At 35.5% G+C, this 27727-nt stretch overlaps 2 protein-coding genes and 1 long non-coding RNA gene across 7 annotated transcripts; 1 reads left to right on the top strand and 2 right to left on the bottom strand.

Annotated features, from left to right (window-relative positions):
• The first annotated feature begins 1488 nt into the window (after window positions 1–1488).
• Window positions 1489–16795, top strand: Pyd (zonula occludens-like protein polychaetoid). 5 transcript variants are annotated; one of them, XM_076801362.1, is made up of 18 exons: window positions 1491–1960; window positions 2395–2581; window positions 8219–8388; window positions 8959–9158; window positions 9260–9691; window positions 10036–10096; window positions 10167–10317; window positions 10392–10543; window positions 10664–10958; window positions 11040–11211; window positions 11290–11515; window positions 11595–11769; window positions 13484–13693; window positions 13923–14264; window positions 14501–14736; window positions 15464–15656; window positions 15763–16175; window positions 16494–16795. In XM_076801362.1, the coding sequence occupies exons 2-18, from the start codon at window positions 2420–2422 to the stop codon at window positions 16495–16497; spliced, it is 3594 nt and encodes a 1197-aa protein (XP_076657477.1). In that variant the 5' UTR covers window positions 1491–1960; window positions 2395–2419; the 3' UTR covers window positions 16498–16795. The 5 variants fall into 5 exon arrangements, with proteins under 5 accessions (XP_076657481.1, XP_076657477.1, XP_076657480.1 ...); XM_076801365.1 differs by lacking the exon at window positions 16494–16795 and having other exon boundaries at window positions 15763–15796; window positions 15996–16136; XM_076801364.1 differs by having other exon boundaries at window positions 1492–1960; window positions 2449–2581.
• On the bottom strand, window positions 10161–13509 carry LOC143361752 (uncharacterized). The gene is made up of 3 exons (XR_013083514.1): window positions 13049–13509; window positions 12181–12696; window positions 10161–10297 (listed from the first exon to the last, which is right to left on the bottom strand). It is a non-coding gene; the product is annotated as an uncharacterized LOC143361752 (long non-coding RNA).
• Window positions 16796–18637: 1842 nt separating the features above from the next.
• LOC143361751 (mitochondrial glutamate carrier 1) lies at window positions 18638–25497 on the bottom strand. Its single transcript, XM_076801367.1, has 8 exons — window positions 25230–25497; window positions 22075–22141; window positions 21730–21864; window positions 21457–21606; window positions 20499–20635; window positions 19247–19432; window positions 18998–19148; window positions 18638–18844 (listed from the first exon to the last, which is right to left on the bottom strand). The coding sequence occupies exons 2-8, from the start codon at window positions 22113–22115 to the stop codon at window positions 18706–18708; spliced, it is 939 nt and encodes a 312-aa protein (XP_076657482.1). The 5' UTR covers window positions 22116–22141; window positions 25230–25497; the 3' UTR covers window positions 18638–18705.
• Between the last annotated feature and the right edge of the window lie 2230 nt (window positions 25498–27727).

Raw genomic sequence — 27727 nt, 5'->3', positions numbered from 1 at the left:
GAAAAGGAACAAGTAGATGAAATTTAGATCTAAATAACAATTACGAAGAATATATATATATATATATTATAAATGTTCTATGACATGACAACTGATAGCTTAATTATTTGCTGAACATCGAGAATTTGACTGGAACTGTGTTATCGAAGTGTATCAAAATATGTAGATCTTGATAAATTCTTCTCGTTATTTTCATAACGTTCCGATTCGTAGCTCAAATACTCACGATATTTTAGCTTCGATGATGGGGAAGAAACGTCCATCGTCCAATAGCGTTCCTCATATTTAAAACATAAGTTTTCTTTTCGCGGTTTTGTTGCATTCTCTATATTTGTTGAACATATTATTAGGGTTTGTATCATTATACACAGTAAGAATTTTGTTGTTTAATAAATTTTGAGTGCCTAATTGTGTGACATAATTATTTTTGCTCAAGGTCATGTCAAGGTCGAAAAGATGGTATCCACCGAATTTAGTTTTTTATTCTCTATCATTATCTTTGTCCCTTGAAATAAGTGTAACTTCGTCCTGAGGAGTTTTTCCATAGGACCGTAAATACGGAAGGTATTTAGGTGTTCCCTTTTACATGGTCCACCCTATATACTTTCAAAGAATTTTGTTTTCATGTACATATATTTGCGTCTTTATCCTTAACTTAAGAAACCGTCTTAAAAGCTTTGCAATTCTCTTTAAACTCATTGCTTTTGTTACTGTATATCGTTGTATATCTAATTAAAAATTGAACGGTACATACAAGATTCGCCCATAATTTCTGTTCAACTACTAAATAATGTACTAACGCATGAGTTTCGCTTGCTGCGCTTACCGTGCTCGCGAACGCGTTTATCCGAGAGGGTTGGTTGACCGTCAGTAACATTTTTAGCCAACCCGTTGTTAACTCTAAATCAAATGAAAGTCTAAAATTGGCGTGTAGAAATCAAACGCGTGAGAATACTTGTAAAATTTCATTGACCGGACATGACCAAATGCTCAATATCTCTTAAATAACATCTTGAACGGATAGCACCTTCCAATAAACTATTGCAGAAGACTGTTTGCAAAAGTTTAGAACCATTCAGTGCTTGATTTACCAATATTTAAAAACACATTTTTGTAGGTACTTCGCTTGTATTGTTCATTCAATTAATTCGCCAGAAACTGAGCAATTAAATGGCGATTTTTACACACTGGGTCAAAATAGACCCAGGTTCCGCCGTCGGAGAGTTAATCAATTGATATGTAATACTCTTCAAATTTATCTTAAGGGAGAAATTTGAAGAATTTGAAAACGCACATAAGATAAGTGACCCAAGTACTGTGGAGGTGCTAATTACTGAGCCTATATCAATTGTACTTATTTTTAAAGCATAATGAATATTAAGAAAGAGATATTAAATTTGTTCATTAAAATCAATTAATATATATTTTATATATCTCTTTTTTAAAGGCACAGTAATTGGGTCTCTTACCCTATATGCATCATCCAGTGCGAATGTGCTAATGAAATCAGTTTTCTAGGGAAATTTTTATGTTGTGACTGTTTTTAACAAGGTGGTTGTAAGCAAAGGGAAATATACGTCAATGTGTCGAGAATATGAAGCCAGTTTGTGATTCTGGGGCTTCGTGCGGTCGATAGATTGGTCGTTCTTCCGGAGTCGACAAGGAACGACATAGAGATTCCAGCGGCTCATCCCATATCAGCAACACCCGCCGTGATAAGCTGCGCTACGAAGCCGCCCACATTTCAAATTGCACCTCCGAATATTTTTCAGTCTTTCTTCATGAATCGAAGTTCAATCAGTCCCGCAGCGTCGTCGTTCCTCTTGTTAAATCGTTCAAAATAAAGTTGTGCTTGTCTCGGGACGTCGTTTACTATCGTCGCTTCTGTCGGAAACGCGTGTTAACAGTGAACAGTGAATTTTTGAAAACTACTCGAAGAGACTCTTCGCTTTCAAACCTGGTAATGTATATTTCTCGACTCTTTGGCAAATTTCATAATTCATAGTTTCATAAAGGATCCGTTTACTTCAATATACTCTGACGAATTTCTCCTTTAAAAATGATCATCAAATTCTTGTCGTTATTTGTAAAAATATACGCCAGAATATTCTACTGAATGTTTCGATCTTTGCAATTTGTACGTTGTGGAATGAATTTTTATTTAAAAATATCTCTCATTTTTGGTAACAGTGACTCATCTTTTTCACGGCGATACATTTGGTTGTTTAGTTTATTTGATGTTTGGTTAATTGTTTAGTTTATTCGGATAGAATGTGTATCGGTTATTTGCGGCTTGCGATGAATAAATTTCTGCAGTTACCGACCAAATTTGCTGTGAAACCTTGCCGACAGTTTCCTGTTACGTTATCGACAGTGTTTTTTATCGATCTGCAGGTAAGGAAGGGATTGAAACAGAAGAATGAGAATATTCGGTGAATTATTTCATAGTGGAAAAAGAAAAAGGAAGAGACGCGACTCGAAGAGGACATCAATGAAAAAACGAAGCACCGTGCCCAGTGTACCTCATGACAATTTTCTTTTGGCCGGAAACCAACCAAGAAAACACAAACGAAGACACAGAGTAAGTAAATTGTTCGTTTTCTCGAAATAATACTTGTTTTCAAATTTTGTAACATCTAGCAGGCAATATTGAAGTTTTTCATAAGTAAAACGAAAAGCTATATTTTTATACTATTTTGAAATAACGGACGGCAATAAGCATCGCGTCACGCTTAAACGGAATCTATTTTAAGTGTCTGGAGATAATTAGAAACAAATTTTCAAATTTCCGAAACTTCCCTGTCCAATATACTATTCGTAACTCAAAGCCATCACTGAGAACGCACACAAAGAAAAACGCCACTTTGACTGGAATATGACACACCTCTCGGGCAGCTGGAATGTGTCGGCGTGGCTCAGATACCAGTCTTTTGTGTCCTTTATTCTAATTTTTCTAATTCACATTTGAAGCAGTGCGAAATAAATGCAGAACAGGTTGCGATTAATCGCGATTTTCAAACGTGATTACAAATCATTCTTATACTATTTACGCAAAATGTATATATCTCCAACAAAATTATCATTTATTTCATACGAATTCTAACGATGTCTAATTAGACTTCTATGAGTATCTCGTGCAGGATCATTCATATTATCACCGTACTGCCACAAACGAGTTACAGAGTAGATTGAAAAAACGATGTACATTTTTTGTCACATCCGACATTACCGACAATTACGAATTTTATGCTTGTTAGTACGGATAAACTATTCCGTATACTTTGTTCATATTACGAATGCATCGCACAATTCGGCGGTAATAAATATACATACTTCGATTACGTTTAAATGATGAAATCAAATTTTTTTGAAACATGATTTTTTGTTAGTACATAATAATTTATCAAATTACAATCGAGTTAACAAATACGATCTATTTTGAAGTTGTTTTTTATTTTGGACTTCGAATTTAGTTGAATGTAATTGGGAAGTTCATAGGAATCACCAAATAGGTGTTCTTAAAATCAGTGACTCTTTATGGGTACTACAAATTCCTGGCGATATGATGTGTTAAAACATGTTGGGCCTTACCTGTTACTTGTACGCATGTACACTCATGTATTCGCACGTGCATCAGGTACAGCTGTAACTTTCATATAACAGGTGTCCTAATCGATATGATGCTATGCTTCACGTATTGATAACATCAATATTTAATTCCTTGTCCGTATTCACAACCATCTTTATTCAAAATGTTATTTGTTTATTTTATTTACTATATATAACTATTAAACCATTGCCGTTGTATTGTAATTTTAAGGATAAGATTGCTATATAAACATATATATATAAATACATATAAACTTAATCAACGATAGAGTAAGATCTACAAATATGTATTTATATAAATTAACTTATTTATTCAAAACATATAGACCAAACGACTTCAGCCAATCTGAATGGATTAGCTCGATGGATTAGTTTGCTAGACAATAGGTGATGAAAATTTTGGGAAAATTGAGTTTAGTCCGAATTACGAAGAAAATAGTAAAAGTTGCTTTGTACAACTGTTTTATTTGAGTCCGTAACGAAAGTTTTAAAAAGGTGTTTTGTAGATTCATATAAATTATATACGTGCTGAAAATTTCATCGAAATTGGTCAATTGGTTTATGAGTTATAGACGATTAAAAATGGTCAAAATTGCAGTTTTTTACTATTTTCAGACTATTTTTATTATTCTATTATCCAGAGATTTCCATCATTTCCATTGCTTATAACTCATAAACGAATTGAGATCAGTTTCGATGAAATTTTCAGCATATATATATATATATATAATTAATAGAATCTTCTTCGTAATTCAGATTAAACGTAATTGTTCCACAATTTTCATCACACATCGTGTGGTAAACCAATCCGTCTACCTTGGCAGAAGAACAGAAGTCGTATCGCCCATTTATAAAAATGTTATTCCGATTTAAAGCGTGTGTCATTGATTGTAAGACCGACTGTGTCAATTATTTGAAAAATAATAATTGATTTGGATAATGGCCAAGTCTGAGATCCGGTATACTACAACCGAATGAACTTTACGGGTCGAGATCGGGCCCATCACTATCGAAGCCGAAAACCGGTGCGCAGGCACGCGCATGCAGTGTATTCCCCCCACCATTCCCCGGTCCCCTTGCGCAGGTCTCTGGTCCCCACCACTCCCCCCACTCTTTGCGACACGTTCACTCAAGCAAGCTCCCGTACTCTTCCCAGCAGCCGCCAAGCCCGTTTCTCATCCGATTTGCGTCGACCTGCCGCTTGCCGTAGCCAAGCCACGCTAGGAGCTACGAACCGATCCTCGGGACGAGAAAATTTCTCGATTTCCCGATGCGCGTAATCCAGCATTTTCGTCAATTTTTACTGTGCGTTTTGAGCGGCTCGTCTCGAGCGCGTGCACCGCGCCGAGAGATCGAGGAATTCGGTGAAGTTTTTCAGTGTGCATTTTAAGTGCATGTGTGAAACGTTGTGCTGTTGGTGTGCTGCCGTTTGGAATTCCGATACGTGGACCATGGATTTTCTATTCTAAACGCTCTGGGAATCTCAAGGGCCTCTCCTATCGGACAAGAATTTACTTGCACATAGAACCGTGAGATATTTCTTCTCTTTCTTAAATTATGGTTTTTCATTGTCAAGCGTTACCGTGATTTCTCTTCCGTTCGAAGGAAGATTTCAATGCTTTCTTTTCTTTGCAACTCGATCCGGAGATGAGATGCTCGATAGCTTTTCTTTATATATACATATACATATGAATAAATCCCGGCCGTAGAATGGATAAATTTCATAAATGAACTGGTAATTTTTCTTGGTACAGTTCATTCGTTTTATATAAATTGAAGTGGAGCATCTCTGCCGTAGAATAGTTGTCTAGTATTGTTTAGCGGTTTCATTTGATTTTCCAAAACGAGTAATATTCAAGAACGAGAAAGATATACCTTTCAGTTGAATATGTATTTCTAGCCGTTTCGTACCTGCGGTGAATAAGTCGAGTCTACCTGTTGAACGATCCGGAAATTGTAGTGCTCCCTTAGTTTCTGAATGCATTTTCTCACAGTTGTTCTTGACGTTGGCCGAGGGTGACTCGGATCATTGGAATTCGTTTCCTGCTGACATCGTTGTATGTACAGTGATTTTTCAAGACGGTGTGAGATCCCTTTTCACTCGAAGTTTCCCCACTAGCTGAGCACACACCGGCGTGTTTACAGCGGTTCGAACTTGTCCTTGTAAATCCAGATCAAGTTTGGAAAATGGAAGTTCGTGTGATAGAAACTGCGAACCGCCGCGGACAAGAAAAACTTCCGATCCCATCGTTTGCATTCCCATGCAAACAAGTGGTTTCAGGGAGTCCATTTTGAACTTTCGAACTCTTTCATTCTTTCAGCAATTTCTCAAATCGTGTGTACCGATTGTTGATCCCCCAATTTAATACTGGTTATCGGTTAATTTTACAACGTTCTATTGTAGAAGCCGAAATCGCCCGGAAGTCATTTCGAAAATATTTTTCATTCCAAAAATTAGTGAAACGACTTGAAAATCGAATGAAACGAAAAAAAATATGTTCTTTCCTTTGTTAGTTTCCGTGGATACGTAAATATGTAATAAACGAATTTTTTAGTAAAAATATGGGTTCCCTTGACACGTACTTTTGTAAATTTCCAGTACCGCGTATTAGAAGAATGCATAATGGACTCTGGTGAAAAGACGCGTGGCCGCAGTCAACGAGTGTACAAGAAACTTAAACAAAGCCGAACACCCTAATTTCAAAATTGTCAAGATCTCGGTAGACATATTCCGAAAGAACTAGATTGCGAGCTTTATGTAATCAAAATTTTACGAAGCTGTCATAAATTGTTATTAAGTAACAAAAAAAAGAAAGAAATAGTTATGAATGGAATTTGAAGCGAACGTGACTCGCAAGATATTTCGAAGCAACATTGAAAGGATTGTCGAGCGTACGGTAGAGAAATAGGAGAAAGCAGACGGAAATCGAAAACGGTGCGAATGAAACGAAATATTCAAGATCGGCATCGAGAAAAACGGCAAGCGTGAAACATGGAATTAGAACGAGGAGGAAAGTGAAGGTCCGACCACTCGAGAGGAAAATGGAATTCCATAACTGTGGGTCACTTTGAATTCTCCGCGCGGCGCGCGCAGCTCATCGTGGAAAAACGCGATTAGGAAAACTCTCTCGTTGGAAAACGAGGTCGTGCGACCCAATAGAATTGCGTGCGCGATAGATGTGTAATGGAGTAAAAGCGGGGGGAAAAAGCATCGAAGGAATCTGGGATGCACGTGGGATTGGTCGCTCCTACGCCACTGCCAGCGACGCCTATGCGCCGGAAAACTTTGCCGAGAGAATGCTCAACGGCTTTATTTTTCTAGAAGCCATAGAACTGTGATAAATACTTACTATTCTGCCAATGCTTTTTTCGCTACACAACGAAAAATCAATTTCACATCGAACAAATACCGAGAAAACGGACACATTGTTTACAAAGTATTCGAAAGAAATACACAAAAAGTAAAATCGAGTTTACTAAAGAGGAAAATGTTGAAAGCAAACGCATATTTTTCTCGAGAGACATCAACGGATATTTTTCAATAGAGAGAAAACAAGGCAAATACTAAATACATAAATCTATTAATAATTAAGGATCAAATTTGAATAAAGAGATTTTCTTCTTTTATTTTTGATCTCACTCTTTTTATAGAAGTGCAATATTAAGGACGAATTAGTAATCGTCGGATAGACGTTGTTAACGCGAAAAGAATTTTTTTAGATTGTGTAAGATACGACAATCGAAGAAGCGAAGATGCAATTGTGATTGCATAGAAAATTCACGAAGAAAGGAATGCACATTTAGCGAATATGTTTCTTCGGAGACGTTGAAACGGGAAAAACGTCCGATTTCGAAGACGATCTTTCCCAATCAGCGAGGATGGAGAGAAGTGATAACAATGTGGGCGTTGGAAATTCGGGAAATCCCCCGAATTCACCTTCAACGACACACAGTGGTATTCTTCATAACACTTCCGGTGGAACCGATGCACAGGTGCGAGTCAATCAAATTTTGTGTAAATAAATGATACTGTGCACAAAGCATAACAACGAATCTTGTAAATATAAACAAATTCGAATCAATGTAAAACTTTTATATTATTTTTCATTTTTTTTCCGAAATGTTTTGCGTAATCTCTACTTGTTATCGTGGTTATCATTCGATAGTAACAATTCCATATATATAAATCGAAAATGGGAACTTCGAAGTAGCAAAAATTAATTCGAACACTGGAAAAATGAATATTTTTTATCTTTTAGACAAACGGTGTTTTAAAAAGCGTTTTGAGCATTTTGTTGTTTAAAGCGTATGGGACAAGCGGGTTGAACTTGGCGTAAACTTAAATATTATAAATTAAAAGATCGTCCCGGATTGGGTTCGATTTAAATGCGTGTTAAGTAAAAAAAGAATCCTCTTAACGAGAATCCCTAGAATTTTCATCCAATTACTTGTCCAGCTTGTTTCTCCGAATTCTTTGTATCTAATTGGCGAGAAGTATACATTCTTAGAGACTTTTATGCATCCAGAGCTTCCGAAGGATTATTTATTGTCTGATATACAATTTATTGTCTAATATACAGTGTTCTGATTCGTGTGGATAATTTTTCAGAACGGAGACAGGGGGTGGGAGGTCCATCATGTCACAGTTACCAGAGTTCCCGGTTATGGGTTCGGAATCGCAGTTTCCGGTGGACGGGACAATCCCCATTTTACCAATGGCGATCCGGCCATAGCGATCTCCGACGTTTTAAAAGCTGGGCCCGCCGAAGGGAAATTACAGTAAGAAAACTCGTCTATAAATATGCGTAACATTTGCAATTATATCATATTGTTAATTACATATATTGTACATTATACTTATATTATATATATATATATATATATATATATATATATATATATATATATATATATACCATATAGCCACCATATTAGGGTGTATAGTTATAATTATATATATATAATATGGTTCTGTTAATCACGTAGACAGCGGATTTTATGAATTTATGACAAAAATGAGTAGATGCAATTTGAAACAGTAAAAACATTAGAGAAATTTAAAAATACTATTATACTATTTCCAGCCTGATACATACATTAAGAGATAAAATAAATTTTTATTCCACTTCAATTCGTTGCAATTCAGGTAGACAATTTTTATTTTGCATGAAGATCCGCTGTCTATTAATCATTGTAGTTAGATTACTTCAGCATTGATGAATTGAGACATACGAGAACGTTTCAGGGAATGTAATTACGCAAGAACGCGAACGGTGCTTCGGCAATTCGCGGTTGAATAGCATCGCCTTTCTTGGCTAACAATTTTCTAAATCGTATTCTACTGTTTAGAGTAAACGATCGGATAATATCCGCGAATGGAATATCGTTGGAGGGCGCCGATTATGGAGCCGCGATCCGCGTCCTCAGGGATTCTGGATCAACGGTTCTGTTGGTTGTCAAGCGTCGAGCTGCATCGAATTCATCGGGCACAGGAAACTCCACTCTTCAGAGCCATAGACTAACTCTTACGAGAAATAATAAAAAAGACGGTTAGTAGAGAAGCTCACACCTTTCTTCTGCAATCACGATCAAATTCAGCGGTTCTTTAATCGACATGACAATTTCTCGATGCGTATTCCCTTTATTTCAGATTTCGGAATTGTCCTCGGATGCCGGCTCTACGTAAAGGAAGTAACGCGAGAAAACTCGGGAGTGAAACTAGGGGATGTATTAACTCGTATCGGTAGCGTGGCTACGGATAACATGAGCCTCAAGGAAGCCAAAAAATTGATGGACCAATGCAAAGACAGATTGTCAATCGTAGTGACCCGAGAGAATTCTTGCTGTCACGCCCAACAGCAAGCAAAGACTGAGACCGGAGAGTATCTCTCGGGAACAACGAGCTACAGTAGTCAGAACTTGTATGTTCCACCACCAACACGACAACCAATAGAAGATAAAAGCAACCTTGTTCCTAGAGGTCGGACGAGAGGACCTCTCATGGACGTCTCTCTTAGTCAGTTGGATCTCCCTGCAACGCCTACCGTTGATCCTCCTAGACCACCGCCTCCTAGACCAGAAGGTATAATAACATTTTTTTATAGTTGCAACAATGTACTGCAACTCGTAGACATATACACGATCAGAGTGAATATCTGGCTTGCGAGTAGAGATGTTCAATATGACTTCCCCTTTTACATTAATGCATGATTCGGCTCTATTAATCATATTCTTGGTAGCTTCTTCTAAGGTTATTCGAGATATTAATGCACATGCTTGCGTTATGTTGCTTTTCAAGTCGTTTACATACAGTGGCTCACGAAAGTGTTCGAACACCCTTTAAAACAGTGTAACTTTCTAAAAATCAGATACTTGATAAATTAACAGCTCCAATATTGGGTACATAGTTTTTACTATTTGTTTTAGATTATTATGGGACAAGGAGGCAACTCTATGATGAGGATTTATCTCGGAACAAGCTTCCAATGTAAGTATTTACATCATCTTACACTGGTTTGTGTTTCCATGAAATGGTTTCTCACTTAATATTTTATTAGGCCCGATCCCCGATTCATCACGTTCCAAAAAGAAGGATCAGTGGGTGTTCGCCTAAGCGGTGGAAACGAAACTGGCGTTTTTGTCACTGCCGTTCAAACAGGGAGTCCAGCATCTCTTCAGGGTTTGCAGCCTGGCGATAAAATTCTAAAGGTAAATTCATTTTCCTTTTTAGATACGGCAACAATATGGGATAAAGTGTAATCACACATATTAACATTTTCTAGATAAACGATATGGACATGAAAGGAGTAACGAGAGAAGAAGCTGTCCTTTTTTTGCTCAGTCTGCAAGAACAGATTGACTTGATTGTTCAGCATCGACGGCAAGAATACGATCAAGTAGTAGCTTCAGGAAAAGGCGATTCTTTTCACATAAAGTAAACATTAGTTTAAGATTTTTATAAGGCTGAAACGTTTCTTGCCAATACGAGTATTATGTACAGCATTTTAAACAATTCTACGACAATGACTAAAAAAAAAAAACAAAAACATTACAGGACTCACTTCCATTATGAACAACCTCAAAAGGGTGAAATGAGTTTCCGAAGTGGAGATGTGTTTCACGTGGTGGATACGTTACACAATGGGGTTGTTGGCTCTTGGCAAGTATTCCGCATCGGTAGAAATAATCAGGAAGTACAAAAAGGCATTATCCCGAATAAAGCACGAGCCGAAGAACTGGCAACCGCGCAGTTCAATGCGACGAAGAAGGAAATGAGTGCAAGTGAAAGCAGAGGTAGCTTCTTTAGGAGAAGAAGAAGCAGCCATAGACGCTCAAAATCGCTGGGAAGGGTAAATTTCTTGTACACTTTGCCGGCATAAGTGCTGATAATACGACTAATTGTGTTACAATGATTGTTTTTTTTTTTTTAGGATCACTGGGACGATGTTGTGTTCTCAGATAGTGTTAGCAAATTTCCTGCCTACGAAAGAGTTATTCTAAGGCATCCGGGTTTCGTCAGACCCGTCGTCCTTTTCGGACCAGTTGCAGACCTAGCTAGAGAAAAACTTTTAAAAGATTTCCCCGACAAGTTTACATCGCCACGTAAGTAAATAATTACTTCCAAATTGATTTGTTGAAATTACTTTGGGAAATCTTGAGAAACCTTGCATTCATTTATAGAAATGGAGAACCAATTGGAGGATAGCGTTGGTAAGAATACTAAGTCATCAGGCATCATTCGATTGAGTGCCATTAGAGAAGTGATGGATCGTGGAAAACATGCTCTGCTTGATATCACTCCAAACGCAGTGGACCGACTGAATTACGCGCAATTCTATCCCATAGTTATTTTTCTGAAAGCAGAAACGAAGCAGATTATCAAGGAAATGCGAGCTGGAATTCCCAAGTGAGTTTTTATTAGGCTTATGCACAACGTCAATGTACTTCAAAAATTTGATTTAAATTGAATTGCTTGTGCTTTACAGATCAGCACACAAGAGTAGTAAGAAGCTTTTGGAACAATGCCAGAAACTGGATAAAATTTGGGGCCACACTTTCAGCGCCGTGATCACGTTAACAACGCCTGAAGCCTGGTACCGGAAGCTGAGGGAATTGATTGACCGACAACAACAAGGATTACTATGGATGAGTCAGACCAAGGTAATATTTTCCAAATCTTTTGAAATACTTTTAATGCTAGATGCTTCTAGTAATTTACCATTAAACCTGATCATAATTCTCGAAGTCAATAGTGTGACGATGGGTGTTTATAATATTAAATGAAATTTGCGCTCGTGTATATAAATATGGAGGTTGTGTGAACTGGATTGTCGCTTGAATGATGAAAATCCTATTCGGCTGGGAACTAATGGGATTATACGTTGATGAGATTATTTTATGATAATTTATTGTAGCCATCATATGGTCGACAAATGACGTGGGAGCTATGTCATACGTCCGGCGACCCTCGTGATTTACCTCCCCCTCCCGTACCCCCATTCTCGAAGGAGACGGCATTTCATGACGTGAACGAAAATGACACTTATCACACGGACAAACTATTTTCATTACCCTCTTATCCGTCTCTAACTTCTGATGTTGTCCGTGAGCAATTTTTCGGCTACATTTGAATCCCGCTTATCCTATTTTGGGTGTCTTGATTATCAATTTTTAGTCCATGAATTTTTATGTTATTTTTTTGTTGCTTTAACGCCTCAGGTAGATTTTGCTTTTTGTTTTGTATGATTTCTTTTTTATAAGTTTATTTTAGTTGCAATACATAATGGCAGGTTCCATTTAGAGATATATCTATTAAAGATTTTCAAGTTTACTGTTAAAATTGTTACGTTATTATTAGTACGATATTTTAACGATATTCGAGGCACCTTGCATTCCATTGTCAAGCTCAATTTGCATGGCTGCATTAAATAACTCATTGTGCATCATCATAAATCATAAGTTAGGCCAATGTTGTCACGGAAGATGTTTAATGTAGCGTAAACAGCCAATATGAAATACATTTGTAAAAATTTGGTATTGTAGACATATTAAAAGGGAGAATCACGAGGTTTGAACAACTCCACTTCACTAATAAATATAATATGACGTTAACAATCTCTTAACTTTGACATTGACAGGATTTAATAAACTTATTTTTTTCTTTATACAAGTAATCGCATATAAACAATTACATTTGTTAAGGAAAACATATACAATCATAATACTGGATTATAAACTCCGACTTTCTGATATAATATATTGTAGAAAATATGTACTCTACACATTTTGAATGAAGTGAAAACTACATGAACGACAGGCGCAAACATTGAGTACAGAACTTAATAGATACTAGGCATGAAATCAGTGAAGCGTTTTAATCATATTAATTTTTTAGGAATTCTTTCAATCATTCATCCTACATCTTCTTGAAAGTACTAACCCAATATTAAGTCACACGTACGGATTTTTACGTATTGGATCATCAGTGCTAATTCTCAAACATTATTATCTGAAACTAAAGTTGAGAGAAAGATTGCAGAATGTAAAAATATATTTGACCACAAAGGTTTTTCTGCCATCTAATTTATAATTTATTTCATAATTTCCACTAAACTACTTAATCTGCTACATGATTTTGCTTCATTTAATGGCAAACATTTGTTTTTCATTTCAATTTTAACCCTTTCAGACACTGTTCATTTAATCAAATCGTTTTATCTAGTATAGCAATCCTAACATTTATAAGAAACAATTAATCATCATTTTATAAGAATGAATAGGGCTTTAAGAATGTTATAAATTAAAAGAATGGTCTGGAGGGGATAAAAAGCATAAGCCACTGTAACGTATTGTCCTCTGTGTCCCACGATGATAGCCAGAAGAAGCACTCTCGGATGACTTCCTATTCCCGATGACTTCTCGCCTCTCCTATGCTTCCTCCCCGGAGAGTGACTTGGAACTTAGTCCGGCACCAGCTTTGTCGGGTGCATTGGGTGCACCCTCTAGATTGAAGAGCAGCTCTGATCCAAGTATTGCTACGCAAGATGATATTGCTGCCCCACCACCGTACTCGACCACTTATCAGGTAAATACATCATTCTTATATTGTATATAAACATCTGCATTATGTACATTGTTTCTTTGAATATGGAAGTATTTGATATTGCATAATACACCTACAAAAAATTAAAGAAACATTGGGAAAAACGTTTTTGTATCTTATTAACTACAATGCATTTCATTTACTATATATTTACTAAAATCTCCTGCGATAGGGTACTACAAAGTCCACTGTAAAGTATGATTTATTCCAGCAATCGTTCGAGCAACCAAAAAGAAGATCACAGGGAGGAATGGGAGATGGAAAATATGGATTTTCGTTGTCGGGGCAAGTCAGTAATCAGTCCGGTTCTCCTGAATATTTCAGCGGTTCATTCGAACCAAGGTCGTCTCATCATAGTCCTCCTGATTTGCCTCCAAGGGTTGATCGGAATGCTAAACCTAGTAGTCAGTCAGGAAGAAATACTATCGGTAGATCTGCGCAAGAAAGATTACTTAATAAAACAGATTCAGTGTTGGATGTAGCCAATTATATAAATGCCACGCCTCATAAAGCAAATGCTACGTCATCGCTGGAAAGAGCTCAACCAAAAGCAGTAAATTCTTTATAAATATTAGACTCAGAAGCGTAAAGTAGTTTTATATTATCCGCACAGAGACGAAATGTATCTGTTCACCAGCAATCAGACAAATATCCTAACGAGTATGCAATGATATATAAATATCTATGCTGATACAATACGATACTACTACTATATCCAAATGTGCGGATAATATAAAACTACCTAAAGACGTGTCACTTATTTTCTTCTTATTACGTCGTTTACATTAGGGAAGTTACGACAGTGTGTCTTCTTATGATTCGTATAATAATACGAACGGAAACGCAAGTTATGGAACACCAGGTTTGAATACGTCAACCGGTCGATTGGGCCCTAATGTACCAGACGACATGAAAGGTGGTGGCGCACCAGCAAGATCACACGACCCTTATAGATTTACCAGATCAACAGCACAACCGATTCCCAGTCACGACTCACAAACACGAACTGATTACGCTAAATACAGGTATATTTTCACTTATAAAAACAAAATTTAATTCACTAACATATTTTTATCAAAATAACTACTTTTATGAAAAGCAAATTCAATTTTCTGATTTTAAAAACTCTTAATATATACAGGAAATGTCTTCGTGTTTATATTTTATATCATACTTAAAAAGAAAAAGAAAAATTTCAGGACTGTTTAAATTTGCTTTTCTAATTGCTTTTTCTTTCTTTCTTTTCCCCTGCCTAGTGCGATATCACGGAAACCTCGGCAATTAAGAAGAGCTTATAGAATATATATTTCTAGTCAAGATACATTAGTCTGAATGTTTCATTTGAAGAATTTGTTTATTTAATTTGACACTAATATTTAAATATATGTAGACTTTTGCATATGAAAAAATATTTTTTCTTATTTGTATTAATCTTGAAAATTTCATTGATTATAAAAACTGGGCGATGTAATGTGTATGTATATAAACTATAGGTAGATGTACACATTTGTCAATTGCAGTTTACCTATGTAATAGAACTTAGTTAACTATATGGACTTTATTAAAGTGTTTGAGCGTACAGATTAGTGCCATCAGAATAATTTATATCCATTAAAAGTTTGTGCCTTTAATATCTGTTTCTGTTGAATAGCTTGATTATTTTACATTTTAGTATATTTATTTCATTGTGATTAATGCATATTCCACCATTATATCCCTGTAAGCTAGAATATTCTGCTTTATATATTGTAGCCGCACAACTGATTACAAGTCGATAACACTACCCCAAAACAAACCTGGAGGATCGTACAAGCCAATACCACCTCCAAAACCAAAAAACTATAGACCACCGCAGACGAACATAACGCAAACAGAAAGCAACGGGAACGAAGGAAACAACACAACTCATCAACATTCAAAAAGCTACTCCATTGCTACCTCTCACGTAAGTAATCATCTAGTACGATAAATATTCTACGGATGTATTCATTGTATCTGACGTAAAGTTGAAAGTAGAACATTTCAGCAACAGCTTTTTTTATGTTTTGTAGGTAGAAGGTAATAACAACGTTCAGCGTAACAGTGGTCAGTACTATTACAATATTCCACCTCCAAATCGTCACGATTCAAATCTCACAAATTCCCATCACAACTTGAGCCATCTGTCTACGCCTGCACACAATCATAGTTTGAGTCACACGCATCCACATTGTAACCCGCCAATGTCAACTCATAGTCACAGTAATAGTGCCAGTCAGTTGAGTCTCGGTCTCTCCCATAACAGAAACAACGTGAATCACAACGGGTACGTTGTGAACAATGGTCACAATGCATCCGCGCAAAATTTTCCAACGAGTCCAGGACATAACAGAGAACCTAGTGCTTTAGATCTCGCCGGAAGTAGGGAACAAAGAGGAAGTGCCTTCGAACTTTATCGCAAACCTATGCACCATTATAACGCGAGGTAAGATCATTATTTTTTAGAGGTGTGCGAGAACCCGAAGATGGCGGGTCAGGAGATTCCCGAGGGCATTCGGGTTTTCGAATGCTTAATATTCCCGAGGGCATTCGGGTTTTCGAATGCTTAATATTCCCGAGCATACTAGGGTTCTCGAATATTCTCGGGAATCCCAAAATTTTCGGGAGCCTGACTTTTCTCGACCCGTTCCGATCATCCTCATGTTCTCCCACACCTCTATTATTTTCTCATACAGAAATGACACCGTTTAAAACCAGATGATCATCTACAAAGTTCTAGTAACCAATGTATTTTGGTCTACAGTTAACGTGCACAACAATTTCATAGTTTATTGTTAAACAAGGAAATAAAAGGAGGAATTATCTTATCAACTGGAAGTAGCAGTTGAAAAATATAGAGATCTGAATGAACAAATCGCAATAAAGCTTAAGAACGGTGACGAAGACGAATCTCAGAACACGGATCTCCTAGTTTAGGAGAGATCAGATAAGTAGAGAATTAAATATGTTTCGTTTTTTCCAACCTGATTTTGTACATACGACTTTAACAAAAACATATAACAAAGTTTTGCAATAACAATTGTTAAATAAAATTTTTTACTTGAAGTTTTGCGTGTCAGTCATTTCAATGGTAATATTTTTAAACAGGACTTTGATTGCGTGTAATATTTCATTATAATTACACAAGGTAATAGGATTCAATAGGTATATTTTTGAAGAATAAGTCAAAGTCTTCATGAGGCAGGTTTAATTTTGTACAACGTCAATATACATTGATAACATTTTTACTATTTCTATTACTTATTTGTAGAGTCTCTACTACAATTGACAGTGATGAATCTTCGTTTGAGAAAATTTTCTAAAATTTCCCCAAAATATCTCGGGATGGATAAAGGCAGATAAACAGTTTAACTCATAATTGTTATGATCTTGTTCAGAAATTCAGATACTCTAGTGTAAAATTAATTACAATTTAAATAGAATGCAACATATTTTACAATATTTCTGTCAATTTTTACTTGTGTAAAAAATTTAAAAGAGTTAAATTTAAAAATTTAAATGTGTTCTTTAAAGACTTTTTTCGAATATATAAAACGCTATTCTAGATTCATAAAACGCATTGTACTAAAATTATAGTAAAGTAATTGGTTTTTTAGATACAAGATTTTAAAGTAACAAAAGATAAGCCTATTTTATTGGAACTTGTTACTAATCATACCAACTAAGAGTTAATCTGAACAGTGTCAGCTTATAGTAGTGATGATTTCTAATAACGAAATTAATTAAAATTCGGAACATCTAAGCTTACAAAACGTAAGCTCCTGTTATCACGATATACAATACCAGTGTTTCCAAAAGTATTTATAGTGTAATAAATAGGGCCAAAAAATGTACAAATATAAAAAAATTAAATATAGCAAAGTTCTACGAATTTTTAATAATTTATCTTCAACCATGTATATGTAGATATGTAATAATTTATATGTAATTCTTCCATGCATATTCGCTTTGTCACAATAGACAAATTTAGAATGCTCGTACTTTAGTCCACTTAAACTTTCTGTACTGAAATCTTAATAATTCAATGAGGAACTTATACTTTTTCTATATTGTTTAAAGATTATTTAAATCAACCGATATAAATTTAATATAACGTAACAAATTAAATAATGGAAGAGGGAACACTGGTTTTCGAAGAACTAATATTCGTGTAAAAGGCAATAAGCCGCAAAAAATAAAGTTCACGACTTACGATGGTAGTATCGGCGATCAAAATAAATGAACACGATCGTAAATCCTGATCTTCATTTTCAATCAATTATAATACTGGGTCGGAATCAACATTACTATTATCAGCGTTGATTTGGCCCTGCTATGCAACAGAAGAACCTTGATTACCCGAAGTGTTGCAATAATGGCAAGAATAAAGCATGAAATATTTTTAGTGTCTATAAATTGTAATGAAAAAGTGATACTACATATGTAAACAAGCTTACAAAAGTTACGAAAATTGAAGTTATACTTTCAGATTAAATTTGTTGCTTGACCCTTAATTATATAAATCAGTCTATTGTTAATATATGTATCAAAGAAATTGTTAGTCTCTAAATAGACTTTCAATTCTGATGATCAAGGTTCAATAGTACTTCAAAAAGAACAATTCACTTACGGGACAACTAGTAAACTGTACTAACAAAGGGACCGCACTATATGATGTCAGATTTTCATGAAATTTTTGTGAAAAGTCAGTACACACCCAGACTTCAAAACGCATAAAATTGTACGTACGAATGAAGTTCGTATTTTAATTAGCTTATTAAATTCGAAATTCATTATTAAATATCCCAATTACTTAGTGATCAAGTGTCCACTACTTTTTCACAAAGGTTCATCGAAATCTGTACACAACCCGTCACAGTTCTGTTGGAAGCGAAAATACATCTATAATACGTCTGTTATTGTCAGTTTATTCCCAGAGTATTTAAGACGGCAGGAAGGTGTACAGGGCAAGAAATTCATTTAAGGCCCAAGAGCGACTCTGCAACGCCGAGGTAGTATACTGTTTGTGCAATTCCGAAAAGAGGCGCTATCACGATCATTCTGCAGGCTCCGCCTTTAAAGAATGCTGTCGGTCCTTCGTTTCGCAGTGTTTTACTGTAAGATCATAGATAGTAATTTCATGGCATCGCGTATCATTTTTAACAACTACTGATAATGGCAAATTTCAAGACTGGAAAAGCAAATTGCAGACTTCATGATGACTCAATAAGAGAGACCCAGCTCCATTTCTAACATACTCGCACTTACCTTATGCAGTCGAACACACCATCATACGTTGGTTCACCAGGAGCTTTCTTGATTATTTGTAACCTAGTTTTGATTACATCAAATGGATTCACCATTAGAGCAGCTGTAGAGCCAGCAGCACAACCAGCCAAGAATGAACACCAAAATACGGCTGATAAAAGAAAAGAAAAATGTAGTCATCAAAGTATTCCACAAATTTGAAACGGTGAATGTATTTCTGAATGGGCTATTTAACTTAAGCACACTTACAAGAACCGTCCTCCCTTTTAGGCCCAATATCATTCAATCTAGCGAACAGTGGGAAGTAGATAACTGAGAACGTCACGTCTCTGAGAGCCGTTGCGCCAGTACCTTGATACAGTCCTAAAATACCTTTCTTCTTAAGAAGATCTTTTGTTAAGGACAGGGCTGACACCTTCGGCACTGTTGTCCCAGCTGTAATAGAATATTTTGCTCCTCTCAATTGATTGTTCAACATTTTACTTGCCATAGCACAAATGTGTTTGAATTTTTAATAGTTATAGATTAAAAAATTCCATACGATTTAACAAGACAACTTGTCTTCAGTGAAGCTTCAAATGAATTTCTTTAAAGATACACATTGATCTATTTTTTCATACTCCATTTTTATAAAGTTTAATTTACCACTAAAGGATAGTACCGTTATTTCATTTTCATTTCCATTGTCAAAAATGCCAGTTAGTGAAATACTTTTTCAAATAACAAGTGAACGATCAGCATGGTAACACACAAGAAGGATCTTTAACGTAAAAAAAGGAGCACACACAAAAAAGGTAAATATAAAACAGGTCATGTAGAATATCCATACAAGGGAAAATATACAATCGTAATTCTTTAAAAAGAAAAAGAAATGAATTCTTATAAATTAACGACAGATGGGTGCATGTTTTAGGACAAAGGATGAATTAGGAGAATCACAAAATTACAATGGACAAAGTTATTAGCTTCTCTTAAAATAAAAGAACGGGAAACTAAATACTTTCTCCTAATTAGGAAAGAGGAAAGTGTAAAACCATAGTTGCAGTCATGAAAAAATATGGAAAATCTTGTCGAGAGTAAAGGTCAAATTTCAGAAGTAAAAGTTTGTCATCGTAACATACATCAACAATTCAAATGTCTACTCTGGATTCGAAGCAGATGCAGTACTCTCAAACTGTTTACCAATCTATATTCGATACGTTGTCGTCCATCTTCAACTAAATCTTCCTTTTCCTAATTATGTTAGGTATCGCGGTTGTATCACGTAACTGTAAAACAATACGAATCGAACGCAATCAATTGACGCTAATATTTGGAAATCATACACAGCCAAATGATTTTTCGAAAGCACTGTATTCTCAAAGGCAGTACTATCAATTGCCAATATCGTTATTTTTATATTCGCGTATTTCAACTATTTAAAACTTGTAGAAATATTTATTGGAAATTATTTGCCCTTTTTCGTAATTGAAATATTAAGATTTGAAAAAAGATCTAGCACCTTTCTTAGCCGCCGCTGCCACACGTCCTGCATCTTGCATTTGAATTTTTAGGAGCTCCATCGGGGTTGTAATAATTATTTGACATGCTCCTGCTAGACCACCAGCAAGCATCTCTCGTTCTAGCGGCAGCTTCTGTCTGTGCAGTAAATCAGTAGATTTTTATATTCCTGTTGTAACAATTATAGTCATTAATCAGTCAGTGATCGCTAAAATTGTATAGCTATTTATAATCTGAGTATAATTATCTCAATTTTCATTTGAATTAGTACTGCATGCACAGAATAAATGTTCAACTCCACTATTACCATCCTATCGCTTGCAGAAACAATTTATTGGCTCAGTTATGGATATTGCTGATAATATTAATTCGTAAAATCATAAACTGGATCATTGGGTCATTCGGAAAGATTGCATCATAAATGCTTAATCAGTATTAAGTATAAATAATCCTTGTTAACGTCGCACGTTATTTTTTTCTGTATTCAACTTGTAAACTAAAATAGTATTTACTCCTTGATACTGTCCCACTTTGTCCTTCAAATCAGACGCTGCTAACGTGGGAAAATTATACCGGTACGGTAATGTGAGACATCAATTGGATCTCTGTTTTTTTGGTTCTCCATATGGGGTGATACTGACCGCGCTAGCACTAATTTTTACTATACCGATATACAGTTTTTCCTCCATAACGTCGTGGTACTAATCCGTTTAGCACTCCATTTGTGTCCCCATCATCTTGTGGTACATATTCCGCAAAATAGCAGCCAGTTAGCGTCTAATCGTCGGTGAATAATTCTTGCGTGACGTTACGGAGGAAAAATCGTACGCTGTTTAAAAAGATTTGTAACTGTTAATAATTTTAGAGGAAAGTGTCTAATGGAATTTTGTGTATACGGACATACACAAGACACGATTATAAAAGGGGAATAGCATGATTTATATGACAAACTTTCTTACCCAGGACCAGTGGACAGATAATGACGGAAAGTATCATTGGCAGTGAGCTTGATGGCTTTTTCAGGCGTGATTAGAAGAATATTTACAGCAGATCCTTTGTACATGCCAAAATAGCCTTCTTCCCTATAAGTTTTCTTGAAACAGTCGAGCCTAAAAGTATACCGTACACGCAATTACTTGTCGCAATTTAAATACGAACGATTAGTACAGAACTATAAAAAGAAATGGGTGTGAAAGTATAATTTAATATATTACATATTAGAAATTACTTACATCGATTTGTACATTCGTTCCCCACTAGGCCCGATTACTTGATTCTGTAATCGTGTTTTAACCAGATCCAATGGGAACACCACAGAGACACCGATAATACCTGCGATTCCGCCATTTATAATTTTTGGTAAGAGTCTGCAATTAAAGTGATACACAATAAAGATTCATTCGTTTTAGAAATTTCAGTTTTTTAAATAATTGTTATCTATAAAAAGAATTTTAGTATCTTTCTATTCGATTAATTTCGATTTTTATTCGACTTTTTATTCAATTAAAATTTTTTCATTAGATGAACATTTAATTTTATCCCATGGTATAATGTTCATTTGCAAAATATCTACTTACTTAAATTGTTTCGGAGCTTCTACGCTGTCCTTCTTTTCCATTTGAACTACAGTTCAAACTTTCCTCCCTGTAATACAATTCCTTTCATCATTATATTTGTATGTGTATTGTAATATTATAAATAATTACGTATCCCTTATAATGTATATCGATAAATGTCTACACACCATTGATCATGTACAGGGTGTCCCACCTAACTCTACCATACCTAATAACTTTGTTATTTATATAGATACAACAGAAATCTTTGCAGAGAAAGTTATCGTATTTGGAGGGGGACATGAGTCTGTATGAAGGTCGATACACTGAATTTGATACCCTATCGATTCATGATGCAAAAGGTGGGTAATTCGATTGAAAAAAAAAGAATACTTTTCGTAAGATACCGGAAAATATGACCTTGAGATGACCTTCATCCACATTGCCATACGTCCACCTCCAAATACTAAAACTCCTCTCAGAAAAATTTTGTTTGTAGCTGTATAAATAACACAGTTATTAGGGATGGCAGATTTCGGTGGGACACCCTGTATATTAAAATATTTTAACACTCAAGATTAAAAATAGAATGATAACTATACACTTTTTAAATGCTATTCCCTAGTATTTATACTTTTGTCGATTAAATTCAAACCGAGATTAAATGAAATAAAATGGAATAAATATTGAGAGTGTTGCCTAATAGGCAGACTTGTATTTGTCAATGAAAATCTTTACCGACCTTTTATCAATTTTACGATAGGTATCAACGCGACACAGATTAAATGATCGTAGGATTGCAGTTATTTTTCTGCGTATATCACAAGCAAGCGTCGGCGTGAAGATAAAAATAAAGTTGCGGACAGGAAAAGAAAAGAAAATTACGCAAAAGTGTGTCCATAGTTTTTAGCGTGCAGATCACGTGCGTAAGCACGCGCTAAATGTAAACACGAATGTATACGGAAATTATCTGTTATCGTGAAAACACGCGCAAGATTACACAGTACTACAATGCCAATTACTTATGCCCTGGAGGGGACAACATGTAAACACTGTGTATCTTGTACATATGTACCCTATATACGTACAATAATCTAAATGGACCCCGTCGTTCTGGCAGTGCTTAGCGGTTGCTATTACGATTCCCTCTCTAGAGGAATATGACCTAGAGAGACACATCATCGATTTCTTACGAAAGCCCGAGCTTTCAGCACAATAAATATATTTATACCAACAACCCAATAAATAGAAGAAAATTGTCTTCGAAAAATTCGTAAAAATATTCTTTAATTTATGAATGGCAGCGTTATTATTTTAATCTGCAGCTGTCAGCCAGATAAAGTGTAATCCAAATAATCAATTACCCTAACAGACTTAACTGGATCATATATCTGGCTAATATAACATATCTTATATATGAAAAAGTTTAGATATCGATATATGTTTATATCTGATTAAAAATTAACAAGGATATAGCAGATTATATTGCAATTACGGCAACATACATAATTACGTTAACCGGTAGGTCGCGCAGATGTACCCTACTCATGGTTTCATAATGTACTAGCTGTTCCTCATTGAAGGTTTTCGGGTTCAATCAGGACATGAGAGGTTTCCGCGTGCAAGTGCTGATCGATCTTTTTCTGAGAGGATATGCCCTCGTCTTGAGTTCGATTAGAAGCTAGTTTTATACTCAGCGAAAAACGTCATTCGAGAATTTATGCTTGGTGAGTTTTATGAAAATTAAAAATTCTTTTTTTTCGTTTTTTATTTTACGCGGAGCAACGAAAGTTTCTACGAATGCATCCTACGTTCGTAAATGTTTCATTGCGACGTGCACCACCGCAGGGAAAACTACGTACGCAATTGTATATCTTTTTTAAGTAGCAGAATAAATAAAATAAATTAAGAAAAAATTTAGAATAAATAAATAAATTAAGATCAACGCCGGAAAACAATACGACTGTGGCATGTGTAGCTTGACTATATTTCACCAAAATCGTTTTTGTTAGTCACGTGTGACCTACTTTTACTGCGAAACGGAGTCACTAGGATCGTGATGGAACGGAATTTGAAACCTTGCGAAATTTCGAAAGAATTACGCTTCGCGTAAGATTCTATGGAATTTTTTGGATTTTTTTCTTGTTTTGCGTTGGTTGCGAGAAAACCTCGGAGCTGTTAACGCACTATCTGTCGCAACTACTTTGCTAATAGGAAATGATAACACGTTATTCCATCGAGATTGCACTCGATTCGAAAGATCATATTCTTTCGTAATTTTTGATGTTGAAATGATTTGAGTGTTACCTATTTGAAATTTACTTAAAAACCTCTCCCTTGTAAGTTGCCGTTTTATGGACGATCGTAAATTATCGTTGACTGAAATTGTCCCACAACTTTATGCTATAATTGTGAATATTATGTAACAAATAGTGCGAATATATAACGAAATTAATTTGGCATATTACGAATGTTAATCTTGGTGAAACATTTTGTATAGAGCCGCAAAAAAACTGATTATTTTTAAAGTTACTGAAATGTATAGACTGTCAAAGAAAATTTCAATACGTCTAAAAAATGTATTAACAAAGTACTACCATGTGTACGCAAATATGATAAACAAATAGTAATGAAATAGTCATAAGTGAAGAACTTAAGCGCAACTGTAAATAGGTAGTATAATTCAGAAAACAGTAGTTTGATGACTGAATGATCAAATGTAAATAGACAAATTAAAAAACATAAAGTTAATTGAACGAAACCGTGCACGTCCGTTAATTACTGAATATGCAAGGAAATATACTTTCTCGATAGCAATATATCGATTGAGTAACGATCCAACAACACGCAAACCTATGCACTTGAAAGGTTATGTTTAAAATTCTGATAAACTTATGCATTTTGACAACTCACGATTGTTTGTAATCAACAACGAACCATAAAGAGGAATCCTTTGATTACAGAAAACTGTCTAAAAAAACAGAATTACTAAAATTTTCAAATGAATAATGAAAAAGGTAGTTTCCTGGTCGAATTGATTGCTTTCCAAGCGAAAAGTTGATAGCACGAAACGTTTCGGGTAGATGTGATTGTTGGCAAACAATGAAATTATTCGTAAGTCAGTACGGTGGTTTAGAATGACAGGCAACCGGAAATTTAGCAGAAGACATACTCACCGATCGAAAGTGGAGAGTGGTCACTTAAGGGTCTCGTTTCTGTAAAATACTTTTTATCATCGAAAACGGTGATAAGAATGGCAAAGCAGACTCACTCTCTCGCGAACAGAACGACTAGCATGATACTCAGCAGATTTCGTGTTCACCGCGGATCTTAAATGATAAAAGAGAACTTGGTACGGTCCACGGGTGGAATCGTTGTTCACTTACGTCACAGACTATGCGCCAATCCGGGTGTCACAAAGCGCGAAAGAGTAAAGAACTGCAAGAGCGAGAAAGATAAATGTTTCGAGGGATGATGCTCCCACCGGTGCTCCCACTTTTTTTCTCTACATATTTTAAGTGGTATGAATTAATATTATTGAGAGTACATACAACATAACTGCATTTATCAGTTATCTATCAGAGAACTTATTAAAATACGACTGAAACACTCATAATTTCAATTAATGGTCAAATAAAATATATATATTTGAAAGTGAAGATATAAAACTTTGCCGACATTTTCACGTAATTTCCAAATGGACAATCAGCCATTAAACAGTATAAAAATAATATAAAGTAAGGAAAACAATATACATAAAAATTTAACATAATTCGAAAACAGATCATTTATTTTTCCAATTTTGTAGAAATATTTATGATCAATCCTTAATGTTCCAAATTTTTCAAATTTGAAACGAAAGCTACGAAATTATTATTATAAAAAACATTTACATTGTTCTAAAGATTTGAGCACAGATAAGTACGTACATAGATCAATCACCTTGTGAGGTTTTATGTCACATGATCTGACATACCGACATCGTTCAAAATCGGTGGTTTTCTTGCGCCCTCTATCCCGGTTCTGAATGACCGACTCTGTAAAAAATGCACTAGTACGACAGGTTCCTTTCCTGCATTCAGGAGCTGTAGAAAGTTAGAGGCATATTGCTTCTTAATTTAAAGTATAGAATTTTCAATCGCAACAATTTTTATTAAACGATCACAATATTCTTTGACTTGTTCAAAATCTTTTTAACGTTTAAAATAATAAATTAAATTAAGTTTTGAAATTTTTAATTTCTAGATTTTTTAATACATTCGAGAAGGATGTGCCAGTAGTCTTCGGGTAGAAAGTATCAAATCAATCATCAGAATACTCGTCAACACTGCACATGGTACCAGCTACAATCACCTCTACGCTACCACTCGACCTGCATACGAGACAGCCCATACCATTCTACATTTTAATTCTGTTTTGTTCTATTTTGTAATGTACACGTTTATATTGTAATTTATTTGGTGAAAAATAAAGAATATTAGTTACAACAGTCAATGTGTTCTTCTTTCTCCATCTTGGACATGAATATTCCATATTAAAATTAAATTAAGTCTTCGACAACTTCGGGAAAAGCGAAATTGAAATTGGCGCGAGAACTTCGTGCCACCTCTTATGCTATCATGTTCTCCTAGTAGAAATCTGAAAATTGCGAAAAATTCCGAAAATCGAACTTTGTATTAGGAGAATATGATATCCAAGGAGGTATCCGAAATTCAGTAGTACAAGTCAACGTCAAGCCAGACGTTCGAAAATTTCGAGATTTCAGTAGTACGAGTCAACGACAAGCCAGACGGTCGAAACTTTTCCGAAAATTTTCGAAAAATTGAACTTTTGTATTAGGAGAACATGATATCGAAGGAGGTATCCGAATTTCAGTAGTACAAGTCAACGTCAAGCCAGAGGCTCGAAATTTTCGAAATTTCAGTAGTACGAGTCAACGACAAGCCAGACGGTCGAAACCTTTCCGAAAATTTTCGAAAAATTGAACTTTTGTAATAGGAGAACATGATATCGAAGGAGGTATCCGAAATTCAGTAGTACAAGTCAACGTCAAGCCAGACGCTCGAAAATTTCTAAATTTCAGTAGTACGAGTCAACGACAAGCCAGACGGTCGAAATTTTCGGAAAATTTCGAACAATTTAACTTTTGTATTAGGAGAACGTGATATCGAAGGAGGTGGCACGAAATTCAGTTCAGAGTAACTCAACGACAAGTAGGGAGTTCGGGAAAATTGAGGTTTCAATAATTAAATACGCAGATACGTCTTTTCAATGCATTGTCTTTATTCATTCATTGTCGATTTTTACATAAAATGATTGTTTTAAAATACAATATAAATGTTTACATATACATAATGTGAATTACGCGTCGTTAACCGCGTTATCGCACATGGTAAAGTCCAGTAATTTAATTCTACCTAGCGGTAGACTCGAGAACCAATTGGTAACTATCGGGCGGCGAGTCGGTATTGAGATCTGATCCAGGTTAAAATTGGGTCTTGGGGCAGCACATACCAGAGGCACAAAAATCTCAGGCGTGTGCACTCTCGTATTCTCTCTGCCGACCAACTGATGTACATAAATAAGAACCTGTAAAAGAAAACAAATCTGATTTTACGTCTATCTCGCTATTTGAAGTTTTTACACAAAGTGTAAAAGTGTTGAAGTATTCGAA

The sequence above is a fragment of the Halictus rubicundus genome, chromosome 15 (genome assembly GCF_050948215.1).
Source record: "Halictus rubicundus isolate RS-2024b chromosome 15, iyHalRubi1_principal, whole genome shotgun sequence".
NCBI classification, from domain to species: Eukaryota; Metazoa; Arthropoda; class Insecta; order Hymenoptera; family Halictidae; genus Halictus; species Halictus rubicundus.
Note: the sequence above shows the minus strand (reverse complement) of the source record. Positions and strands in the feature narration are given on the sequence as shown.

Coding starts and splice junctions, on each gene's coding strand:
- Pyd (XM_076801362.1), top strand. CDS start 2,420: ATGAGAATATTCGGTGAATTATTTCATAGTGGAAAAAGAAAAAGGAAG. Junction 11,212..11,289: donor CGACAAGTTTACATCGCCAC/GTAAGTAAATAA, acceptor ATTCATTTATAG/AAATGGAGAACCAATTGGAG. Junction 15,657..15,762: donor ACTCCATTGCTACCTCTCAC/GTAAGTAATCAT, acceptor TATGTTTTGTAG/GTAGAAGGTAATAACAACGT.
- LOC143361751 (XM_076801367.1), bottom strand. CDS start 22,115: ATGGAAAAGAAGGACAGCGTAGAAGCTCCGAAACAATTTAA. Junction 19,433..20,498: donor GGCAGCGGCGGCTAAGAAAG/GTGCTAGATCTT, acceptor ATTCTATTACAG/CTGGGACAACAGTGCCGAAG. Junction 18,845..18,997: donor GGTGTGTTCGACTGCATAAG/GTAAGTGCGAGT, acceptor ATGATCTTACAG/TAAAACACTGCGAAACGAAG.